The sequence below is a fragment of the Notolepis coatsorum genome (genome assembly GCF_963971535.1).
Source record: "Notolepis coatsorum genome assembly, chromosome: 13".
NCBI lineage: Eukaryota > Metazoa > Chordata > Actinopteri > Aulopiformes > Paralepididae > Notolepis > Notolepis coatsorum.
Window position 1 is genome coordinate 13,295,253 of NC_140177.1, and position 12,808 is coordinate 13,308,060.

General features: G+C 45.8%; 1 protein-coding gene across 1 annotated transcript in view; it reads left to right on the forward strand.

Annotated features, from left to right (window-relative positions):
* The window catches only part of LOC311239109 (proenkephalin-A-like), a gene marked incomplete at its 5' end in the record, with an annotated part of 9,165 nt that extends 802 nt beyond the window's left edge, over window positions 1-8,363 (forward strand). Inside the window, 1 exon segment of the mRNA XM_084327356.1 lies at window positions 7,393-8,363. Within this exon segment, the coding sequence (XP_084183482.1) occupies window positions 7,393-8,043 (651 nt within the window). The 3' untranslated portion in view covers window positions 8,044-8,363.
* Window positions 8,364-12,808: the final 4,445 nt, after the last annotated feature.

Genomic DNA, 12,808 nt, shown 5'->3' on the forward strand with positions numbered 1-12,808 from the left:
TCGAGTCCGGCGAGTTCTTTTGTGCCGTATAATGACATTACGTTTAGCCCAATTCATTCATAATTGGACAATTGATTAATTCAATCTTGAATTATTTTACATTTCCTCCACTTGATCGTAGAGAAGAGTATCTACTACTGGGATCATATTTTTCATCTGTGTTTCATGTTATAAATCTGATTCCCTTTTTATCAATCATTCGGCTGTGTCGCTTTTCATCCTCTCCTCTCATCTCCTCTCCTCTCATCTCCTCCTCTCTCTCTCTTCTTCTCTTATCTCCTCCCCTCTCATCCCCTGTCCTCTTCTCTCCTCTCCTCTCCTCTCCTCTTCTGCCTCTCTTCTCCCCTCTCCTTTCCTATCATCTCCTCGCCACTCATCTCCTCTCATCTCATCTCATCTCATCTCCTCTCTTCTCCTATCTTCTCCTCTCCTCTATCCTCCCCCCTCCTTTCCTCTCATCTCCTCGACACTCATCTCCTTCATCTGTGTTTCATGTTATAAATCTGATTCCCTTTTTATCAATCATTCGGCTGTGTCGCTTTCATCCTCTCCTCATCTCCTCTCCTCTCATCTCCTCCTCTCTCCTCTCTTCTTCTCTTATCTCCTCCCCTCTCATCCCCTGTCCTCTTCTCTCCTCTCCTCTTCTGCCCTCTCTTCTCCCCTCTCCTTTCCTATCATCTCCTCGCCACTCATCTCCTCTCATCTCATCTCATCTCATCTCCTCTCTTCTCCTATCTTCTCCTCTCCTCTATCCTCCCCCCTCCTTTCCTCTCATCTCCTCGACACTCATCTCCTCTCATCTCCTCTATTCTCCTCTCTCCTCCTCTCCTCTCCTCTCATCTCATCTCATCTCATCTCATCTCCTCTCTTCTCCTCTCATCTCCTCTCCTCTCATCTCCTCTCATCTCACTCCACTCCTCTCCTCTCCTCTCCTGTCCTCTCCTCTCCTCTCCTCTCCTCTCCTCTCCTCTCCTCTCCTCTCCTCTCCTCTCCTCTCCTCTCATCCCCTCTCCTCCCCTCTCCTCTCCTATCCCCTCCTCTCCTCTCATCTCCTCTCCTCTCCTCTCCTCTCCTCTCCTCTCCTCTCCTCTCCTCTCCTCTCCTCTCCTCTCCTCTCCTCTCCTCTCCTCTCCTCTCCTCTCCTCTCCTCCCCTCCCCTCTCCTCCCCTCTCCTCTCCTCTCCTCTCCTCTCCTCTCCTCTCCTCTCCTCTCCTCTCCTCTCCTCTCCTCTCCTCTCCCTCCTCTCATACCGCCACCACAACTTTTGGTTGAGATGAAAAATAACAGCGGCTCATAGACTTCAGAGTAAAAGGCAAAAACAGCTTAATATACTGTATTTTGCAACGCGCAGTCTCTCTTAGAAGCCATAATGCGCCCCGTTATTAAATGTTTTTGAACAAATAAAATGTGGTTTTGAGATAGATTTCTTTGTAGGGCTATAGGCATATAAAAACATGCAATCTCTCTTTCTCTCCTCTCTCCTTCTCTCTCTCCTCTATCTCCCCCTCTCTCTCTCACTCGCTCCTTCTCTATCTCTTTCTCTCTCTATCTCCCCCTCTCTCCTTCGCTCTCTCCCTCTCTCCTTCGCTCTCTCCCTCTCTCTGTCTCTCTCTCAATCTCTCTCTTTCCCTCCTCCCGCCTCTCTCTCTCTCTCTCTAATGCATGATCACCTCACTCGCACGCCCCCCCCCCCCCCCCCCGCAGGCCCGCCCACACACATGTAGAGCCACCACATTGTCGCCGCCTCCGTGTTTACATGTCACTGCGGCCCGCGGCCACCAGAGGGCGCCCACGCCCCTGTGGATGTAATAATGTAATGACACGGCTCCTGCGAGCGTCAATATCTCCTCAATTCAATTATCCTGCTCATTAATCCCACAGCGCTGAGAGCAGCAGGAACCTACCCTCCATCTCAAAGAACATGGACTTCTGATAGCTTCAAATAGCTTGAATCCAATGAGTGTTATTATGAGGTTCGGAGAGTTTTATTAACCTCCCCCTGCAGTCATATAGACTTCCTTTAGTGGAGTGGAGTTACTGGAGATTGAGAAGGACTTGAATGAGAGGCGCCCTGTGAGGCTGATGGGAGCAGAGACGGGCAGAGACTGCATGAGACCATGTCTAGACAAGGACCAGCATGTAGAGAAGGTCTAGACAAGGTCTCCACACAGACCAGCATACTGTAGAGAAGGTCTAGAGAATGTCTCCACACAGATCAGCATGTAGAGAAGGTCTAGAGAATCTAGAGAAGGTCTCATATAGAACAGCATGTATAGAAGGCGGTCAGGTGGCGTAGCGGAGATTGCGCTTGTCACCAACACCGGAGACGCTGTTCGAATCCAGCTCACAGCTCCGGCGTTGTCACCAGCTTGGCTGGCCGTTCACACTAATACAATTGGCAGTATTAGAGGGTGGGAAAGCTGGCGGGTGGGTCCGGGTCGTTGTAAACAGCGACTCCTACAGTTCGGTCGGGGCGCCTGCTCAGCGCGGATAGGATCTAAGGGGGGTAGTGTGATCCTTCCACACGTTACATGCTCTCAGTGAGAGTCCGCGCTGCCAGGTGAAAAGAAGCGGTGATTGGCTGGACGTGTGTCGGAGGAAGCACGTGATAGCCTCCACTCTCCCAGACCGACTGTGGGGGGTAAGTGCGCAGCGACCAGGAAGGGGATTGGGAATTGGCATAACGACTAACATTGGGATGGGAGAAAATCTGAGGAAAAAGGAGGGGGAAAAAGATAAATAAAAAATAAATAAAAAGAACAGCATGTATAGAGAAGGTCTAGAGAAGGTCTAGAGAAGGTCTCATACAGAACAGCATGTATAGAGAAGGTCTAGAGAAGGTCTCCACACAGACCAGCATGTAGAGAAGGTCTAGAGAAAAGAAAGTTGAATTCTCACACCTCGGACTGTTCCGTCACTTTAAAAGTGGCCAATTCAAATGGAGAAGCAGCAGAGTTTCAATGTGGGGCTGAGTTTATGCCAAGGGCCATTAACTAATTAACTATGCTGATGACTCCATGCTAGTGTGGTAGCAGTGCTGGGCTTGAGCAGATGCTTTCTGGGTGCGGAGGGGTGGGGGGGGGGGGTACTTCTAGAGGAGAAGTAATAGGGAGGTGTAGTCTGATGTCGCTTTGGAACGCCCGCGAGGTCCACCTGTATATAGGGATTTATCATTGGGAAAATGGATTATCGGCTATTGTAACAATTCTGCCGCATGGAAATTGAAAAGCTTTCCATTTTGCACAAAATGAGTTCCCTTCTATCACTAACATTATTGTTTAAGCATCTTTGGTTGAAATACAATTCCGTGATTTCTTTTTATGGTTAATTGCGAATATTTTCATGTTGAGCTATAGATTTTGGATGAATACGCACAGAAAGGTACACCATGCAAATGTTAATGCTTTATTTGTTTTAAACGAGACAATTTAGAAATGGACAATGGGGAAATACATTGCGTTGGACAGAGAGTGGAACACAAAAAATGGCAATGACATAACCACTACACCTCCCTATAGAATAGAGATGTAAATGACATTTACAACATTTACGACCGACTGCTGCGATGCAATCTATCTCTCTCTCTCTCTCTCTCTCTCCTATCTCTCTATCGCTCTCTATCTTCTTGCCTTCAGTTTCTGCTATCTGTTTATCTCCAGTTCTCTTACTTTTGATTTATTTTCTTTCTCTCTTGATTTTCTTTCATCTGCCTGTTTTTTCTCTCTCTAATTTTTTCTCTTATTGGATCTATAGACCGTAAACTTGGCAGATTGTGGGCCAGGTAATGGAAAGGTATCTCTCTCTCTCTCTCTCTCTCTCTCTCTCTCTCTCTCTCTCTCTCTCTCTCTCTCTCTCTCTCTCTCTCTCTCTCTCTCTCTCTCTCTATATATATATATATATATATATATATTTCTGTTTGTCTCTCTCATTTATGTCTCTCCATTTCTCTCTCTTTCTCTCTGGCCTCTGTCCCCCTCTCCTTCTCTCTCTCCCGCTCTACTTCTCTCCCTCTCTTGGTCTCTGTCTCTCTCTCTCATCTCCCTCTCTTTCTCTCTCCCACTCTCTCTCAATCCCACTCTCTCTCCCCCCCCCTCTCTCTCTCTCTCTCTCTCTCTCTCTCTCTCTCTCTCTCTCTCTCTCTCTCTCTCTCTCTCTCTCTCTCTCTCTTTCTCTCTCTCATATATTTCTGTTTGTCTCTCATTTCTGTCTCTCTCTCCCCTCACTCTCTCTCTCCCCTCTGTCTCTCTCCCCCCATATGTCTCTCTCTCTCCATTCTCTCTTTCTCTCTGGCCTCTGTTACTATCTATCTTGCTCTCTCTCTCTGTCTCTGTCTCTCTCTCTGTCTCTCTCTCCACCCCTCTCTCTTTGACACACTTGCGCTACAGTACATCTCTCTCGTCACTTGCTCAATTTCTCTGTCTCTCTGTCTGAATGTAGACTTCGCTATCTACTAACCACCAGACGCACCCCAGTGTACATCCACTAATACTAATATGACAGCTTATCTCCTTATGAGCTTAGCTAGGGTGAGTACTTAAGAACCTAGTAGACAGATGAGGTGTAGGTAAAACGTCCCACCACAGATGTTCTATTGAGTTAGAGAACACAACTCTGCAGAACACAACACTTCCTGAACACAACACTTCCTGAACACAACACTGCAGACACAACACTTCCTGAACACAACACTCCCAAAACACAACACTCCCAGAACACAACACTCCCTGAACACAACACTCCCAGAACACAACACGCGTTTTTTTTTGTAGCCGTATTTTGCGGAGACGTGAAGTGGATTCCCAGGCTGTTTTGGTTCTGCTCTGCTTCAGAACCTGTTGGTTAGTACTCTCGGCGTTGTGTCTCAATACTTTAAAGCTGGGAATCACTTCTCTTCAAACTGACTGAGCAGGCAGAAAGGCAGCAGGAATTAAGGAGGAAAGATAGTTTAACAGTTGTTTAATCAAAGTCTGAGAGTGTATACAAATTACAATAAGAAGATGCTATGGTTGTTGATCACAAACACTATGCCGTAAGATGATAACAACCAGACTAATATCACAGTATAAAGATAAATTGTTGCTGGTCTTTGTTGTCCTGGCTGACAAAACAAAGCAGTCTGTTTTCAATATAAAGATAAATTGTTGCTGGTCTTTGTGTTGTCCTGGCTGACAAAACAAAGCAGTCTGTTTTCCCTCCAAAAGTCCTTTTGTTCTCGTTCTGCCTTGGCCTCCTTGGGTGAGATGGTGGAGATGGTGAGAGAGGTCTTGTCCTTGTGGTGTTGGTTGGTTCCAGAGTGTTCTTCTGTTGTTTCTTCGGTCCCTCTTCCCACCTCCCACACCCATCTTATAGCCCAGGCCAGTGTCTCCGAGTTGATGACATCATCACATTAGTTCCTCCAATCACAGGACTGCTTAAGCTGGCATTTGAAAATAGGGGTTTGGCTTATAGGCCAAACTCTCACATTACTAACAGAGAATATTTTCCCTATAAAATTACTTAAACATTACCTGACTTGTTAATACTTTGATGAATCAAAGTTTATATTGATTACCTAAACACAGATATATTTCTTTATTACTAAGTCTGTTTGACTTCAGAACATATATCTAACAAATCTAATCTTTCTGTTAGCTTAATAGAATACATTTTCATATTGAACATTTATTGAAAATAGCACAGACACATTAACTAATTGTAGACATTTTAGTATGACCAAACACTAATTATATTTTAACTTACTTATTAACATTACTAGGAAATAGTTAGTTTGGAGATCTCCTGTGTGTGTGTGTGTGTGTGTGTCTGTGTGTGAATGTGTGTGTGACTATGTGTGGGTATGTGAGTGTCTGTGTGTCTCTGTGTGTGTCTCTGTGTGTGTCTCTGTGTGTGTCTCTGTGTGTGTCTCTGTGTGTGTCTCTGTGTGTGTGAGTGTGTGTGTGTGGATGTGTATTCGAAAAAGTGTGTGTGTGTGGATCTCTGTGTGTCTGTCTGTGTCCCCAAGCCGTAAGCAGCTGATAACACTTCTTTGATGTAACAGTTGTTTCACTGTGTGTGTGTGTGGATGTGTATGTGTGTGTGTGAGTATGTGAGTGTCTGTGTGTGTGTGTGTGTGGATGTGTATGTGAGTGTCTGTGTGTGTGACAGGATACTCCAGCTAGATAACATGTCTATGTAACCTTTTGTCTTTTGTTTTGATCTTTACCCCCTAAAGGGAAGGAGTCTTACCCCAGCTGCCACTATGCCATTGTCACCCCAGGAGGGCATTTGCACAATCAGTTTATGTAACCACACACAGACAATCTATGACTTATTGTTTTGAGGCCTAAATATTTCCACACATTAGTTAATCATGAGTCTATGTTTGGGAATTTACTACAGATGCTCTCTGATTGGCACTGACTGACGCTCTCTGATTGGCCACTGACGCGTTTGCCCAATCCGTGACGAGCTGTGTCTTTGCCCATCTCCACGTCAAACAGCCTACAAACTACCTGGCGTTCTATTGCCATGCTCTAAGACAAACTCTAACCTTAACCAATTTCGAAGAGTGCCTAAGCTTAACCAGTGTAGAAACTGTCGTCGGCCAATCAGAGAGCGTCTCAGAGAAATGCGGCTTGGTTTGGTAATCACGCGTCCTGGGTCTAACTGTTAGTCTGTGAGTGGTCAGGTTCTGAACCTTGTGTCTGTCAGTGGTCAGTAACCATCAGTTACACATCACAGGTACAAACACAAGTTACAGTCAAGCCATGGGTTTACGTTTTGTTTTGTTGTTATTGTGATATTCAAAACATGTGAGACTGAAGCTGATGATGATGATGATGATGATGATGATGATGATGATGATGATGATGATGATAATAATAAGGATGATGATGATGACGATGATAATAATGAGGATGATGATGATGACGATGATAATAATGAGGATGATGATGATGACGATGATAATAATGAGGATGATGATGAGGATGATGATGATGATGATGATGATGACGATGATAATAATGAGGATGATGGTGATGATGATGATGATGATGATGATGATGATCATAAGGAGGATGATGATAATAATGAGGATGATGATGATGATGATGATGATGATGATGATGATGATGATGATCATAAGGAGGATAATGATAATAATGAGGATGATGATGAGGATGATGATGATGATGATGATGATGATGAGGATGATGATGACGATGATAATAATGAGGATGATGATGATGATGATGATGATGATGATGATGATGATGATGATCATAAGGAGGATAATGATAATAATGAGGATGATGATGATGATGATGATGATGATGATGATGATGATGATGATGATGATGATGATGATGATGATGAAGATGACACTGACAGTAACCCCGTGTTGTTCTCCAGACGTGCTCCCTGGAGTGTCAGGGCGGGCTGGACAGCCGGACGCTGCGTCTCTGCCGTGACGCGCTGCTGGAGGAGAGCCAGGCCCCCCCCCCGGACGCCCCCGAGCCCGAGCAGCAGCAGCAGCAGGAGGCCGGCGAGGAGGAGGAGGAGGAGGAGGCGGCGGCCTCGCCGGAGCAGCAGCACCAGCTGGCCAAGAAGTACGGCGGCTTCATGAAGCGCTACGGGGGCTTCATGTCCCGCCGCTCCCCCGCGCCGCTGTCGCTGGAGGACTCCGGGACGCAGCAGGAGGAGGAGGAGAAGGTGCGCCTGGAGATCCTCAAGATCCTCAACGCCGAGGCGGAGAACCGGGTCGCCGGCGGCGGCGGCGGGGAGCAGCGGGGGGGCGGCGAGGCGGCCAAGCGATACGGGGGCTTCATGCGGAGGGCGGGGGGCGGAGCGTCGGCGGCGCAGGACGATGACCTGCTGCTGGAGGCGGCGCTGGGCCGCGGCCTGAAGAAGCGCTACGGGGGCTTCATGAGGCGCGTGGGGCGGCCCGAGTGGCTGGTGGAGGACGGCAAGGGCGGCGCTCCTCTGGGCGGCGGGGGGGGGCTGAAGCGCGCCTGGGAGGACGGCGGGGAGCTGCAGAAGAGATACGGGGGCTTCATGGACTAGATCGCGACACGCCCCTCCCCCGCTCCCTCCGCGCCCCCCCCCCCCCCCCCCCCCCCGATCGGCTTAGTCTGGACTCGTCAGTATTTTTGAGAAACCAACCAATCACATTCCGTCGTCGAGCTTTGTAAAATTGTGCTGCTGGATATTTCATTGGTTTAATTGATCCCAATTATACCTGTGTGTAAAAGATACAAAAAATATGTCATGTTCATATCAATCTGGAGAAATAATCCGTTTATATTTTTGGGTTGGAACTTTGTCTGTTTTATTGTTTTTCATGATGATATTATTATTATTATTATTTATTAAAAGAATCTGTTGATCGAGGCATTTGGAGTGATTATTTTACTAACACAGTTACATGTTTATCAGCAACACCCTGCTGCCCAGTACAACCAGTCTGACACTGTTGACCACTAGGAGCTGCCCAGTACAACCAGTCTGACACTGTTGACCACTAGGAACTGCCCAGTACGACCACAGTCTGACACTGTTGACCACTAGGAGCTGCCCAGTACAACCACAGTCTGACATTGTTGATCACTAGGAGCTGCCCAGTACAACCACAGTCTGACATTGTTGACCACTAGGAGCTGCCCAGTACAACCACAGTCTGACACTGTTGACCACTAGGAGCTGCCCAGTACAACCACAATCAGTCTGACACTGTTGACCACTAGGAGCTGCCCAGTACAACCACAGTCTGACACTGTTGACCACTAGGGGCTGCCCAGTACAACCACAGTCTGACATTGTTGACCACTAGGAGCTGCCCAGTACAACCACAGTCTGACATTGTTGACCACTAGGAGCTGCCCAGTACAACCAGTCTGACACTGTTGACCACTAGGAGCTGCCCAGTACAACCACAGTCTGACACTGTTGACCACTAGGAGCTGCCCAGTACAGCCACAGTCTGACATTGTTGATCACTAGGAGCTGCCCAGTACAACCAGTCTGACACTGTTGACCACTAGGAGCTGCCCAGTACAACCACAATCAGTCTGACACTGTTGACCACTAGGAGCTGCCCAGTACAACCACAGTCTGACACTGTTGACCACTAGGAGCTGCCCAGTACAACCACAGTCTGACATTGTTGACCACTAGGAGCTGCCCAGTACAACCACAGTCTGACATTGTTGACCACTAGGAGCTGCCCAGTACAACCAGTCTGACACTGTTGACCACTAGGAGCTGCCCAGTACAACCACAGTCTGACACTGTTGACCACTAGGAGCTGCCCAGTACAACCACAGTCTGACATTGTTGACCACTAGGAGCTGCCCAGTACAACCAGTCTGACACTGTTGACCACTAGGAGCTGCCCAGTACAACCACAGTCTGACACTGTTGACCACTAGGAGCTGCCCAGTACAACCACAGTCTGACACTGTTGACCACTAGGAGCTGCCCAGTACAACCACAGTCTGACACTGTTGACCACTAGGAGCTGCCCAGTACAGCCACAGTCTGACATTGTTGACCACTAGGAGCTGCCCAGTACAACCAGTCTGACACTGTTGACCACTAAGAGCTGCCCAGTACAACCACAATCAGTCTGACACTGTTGACCACTAGGAGCTGCCCAGTACAACCACAGTCTGACACTGTTTACCACTAGGAGCTGCCCAGTACAACCACAGTATAACACTGTTGACCACTAGGAGCTTTCCAATGATACCCCATCTGGGGATGTAGGTGAAAAACTAACGAGCAAAAACAGGACGAGAAAAACAGCCGAATGAATTGAAGTCTATGAGAAAACTGAGTTTTTCCTTTGTACACAGTTTACAAAAATCACTCCTAATCACTCATTTCTGAATGGATCTTTATGAAATTTGGACATGTACTACATAAGGCTTCAGGCTATGGGTCCGTGTTTTGGTTTGCAAAAAAAGTATGCAGTCCTCAAAAACTAAAACTGAAATGGCCACTTTTGGGGGCGCAGGTTAACCGGTTAAAAGCATCCACAGTCTGTGGTGCTCTCAGGTGGTCAGGGAGAGCATTCCACAGACTGGGAGTGGATGAGCAGAAAGCCCAATCTCACATGATCACTTGCTCAATCGTTTCAATATCTTGGTCCGTGGGTTCACCACCATCCCCAGCTACGGCTCTTCTGGCGTAGGTCCGCGGCTTAGTCACCAGACCGTTTATGATGATGTCGTTAATCTGGAATATTGTTCCAATTCATCCCCCTTGGTTTCCAGCGTCGCTATCTTTTTATCCTTCAGCTTTAGATTGATAATCCTCCTCCTTAATTCTAATGCATCAAAGTAAGAGCTCAAACCATCTCAATTTAACAAGACAATTGGGATTACTGAGATATAAAGAAGATAGAGTTTTATTTGTCACGTATAAGGTACATTACAGTGGAATTCTTGGTTTTGTATGAGCCTTCTGAGATTGTGCTTCATACAGTAAAAAAAGGAATAAAGTCCAAACACAAAATATACAATATACAAACTAAAGTACAACCTAAAGTACAAATGAAGTACAAAATGCAAACAATGTGGTAAAGAAATGCAAAAAAAATAAATCCTAAATGAGGTATGGAATGAGGTATTTGGAAAAAATAATAATAATAAATTACATTTGTAACACACTTTATATTGTAACAATCTCAAAGTGCTACATGAAAGGAGATAAAGATACAAATTTTCTTTTTATAAAACCATAAAAATGATTAAAACAACCAATGAAATGGAAGAAACATTCATATCAAAATAATAATAAAAACAAAATAAATAAATAAACATACAAGGCATCGGTCGGTACATTTACACAAATGCCTTGTTAAAAATAAATGTTTTTAGTCCCCTTTTGAAAGCCTCAACGGACTGTGGTGCTCTCAGATGGTCGGGGAGGGCATTCCACAGCCGAGGAGCAGCTGAGCAGAAGGCCCGGTCGCCCATGATGCGGAGGTGCGTTTTGTGTATGGGTTTGAGTGTGTTTGAGTATCCAGAGCGGACTAGCGGAGGGAGCGGGTGGAGGTCGGGGGAGCGATGAGTTATTTTAGATAGGAGGGGGCGTTGCTGTGGATGCACTGATGGGTGAGGAGGGAGACCTTGTATTCTATCCTGAAGGAGACAGGGAATGTCATTACGATGTGTGGAAAACACAATGGGATACGGTAAATGAGTCACAGGGCTAACCAGGCACTCAATCAAATGCCTGTGATGCACAGTGGAAGTCCAAGCACTGCCTAGCGACTGGTATTAAGAGCGGCACACTGTACTGCTGCTACTACCATGAAAGGTGTCCCTGCCACCCTAACAGACCACCGTGTGTCGAGCAGGCGGACATCCTCATCATTATCATCCTCATCATTATCATCCTCATCATCCTCATCATCCTCATCCTCATCAGCCTCATCCTCATCATCATCATCATCATCATCATCATCATCATCATCATCATCATCATCATCATCATCCTCATCCTCATCATCATCATCCTCATCATCATCATCATCCTCATCATTATCATCCTCATCATTATCATCATCATCATCATCATCATCATCATCATCATCATCATCATCCTCATCATCATCATCATCATCATCATTATCATCCTCATCATCATCATCATCATCATCATCATCATCATCATCCTCATTATCATCATCATCATCATCATCATCATCATCATCATCATCATCCTCATCATCTGCATCATCCTCATCACCATCATCATCATCATCATCATCATCATCATCATCATCATCATCCTCCTCATCATCCTCATTATCATCATCATCATCATCCTCATTATGATCATCATCATCATCATCATCATCATCATCATCCTCATTATCATCATCATCCTCATTATCATCATCATCATCATCATCCTCATCATCCTCATTATGATCATCATCCTCCTTATGATCATCATCATCATCATCATCATCATCATCATCATCATCATCATCCTCATTATTATCATCATCATCACCATCATCATCATCATCATCATCATCATCATCCTCATTATTATCATCATCACCATCATCATCATCATCATCCTCATCATCATCCTCATTATTATCATCGTCATCATCATCATCATCCTCATTATTATCATCGTCATCATCATCATCCTTATTATTATCATCCTCATCATCATCATCATCATCATCAGCTTCGGTCTCACATGTTTTGAATATCACAATAACAACAAAACAAAACGTAAACCCATGGCTTGACTGTAACTTGTGTTTGTACCTGTGATGTGTAACTGATGGTTACTGACCACTGACAGACACAAGGTTCAGAACCTGACCACTCACAGACTAACAGTTAGACCCAGGACACGTGTATTGGAGGATGGAACAGAGAGGTAGTTTGCACTTTGACCCCAGACAAAGTTTTAACTTTGTCATATAGACATAACAGTTGCTTCAACAAGTCACACTACATAACTAATGAGTGACGGAGCGAGTTCAGAACTCCATCTGTAACTAATGAGTAATCAGTCTGACACTGTTGACCACTAGGAGCTGCCCAGTACAACCACAGTTGACACTGTTGAGAGATTTCACTGGTTTCATTATGGTTATAACACCTTTTATTACATGGCGTTTTAACATTTGCCGAAATGCTTGATTGTGATTGGTCAATAGCGCTCTTCAGAGGTCCGTTATTACTCGATAACGGACCTCTGCCGAGCAATAATGACCGCTGTTCGCAGCTGTTCGCAATCAAGCCCACTGACACACACTGCAGCAGTGCAATCAGTCCACACACCTGCCGGCGATAAT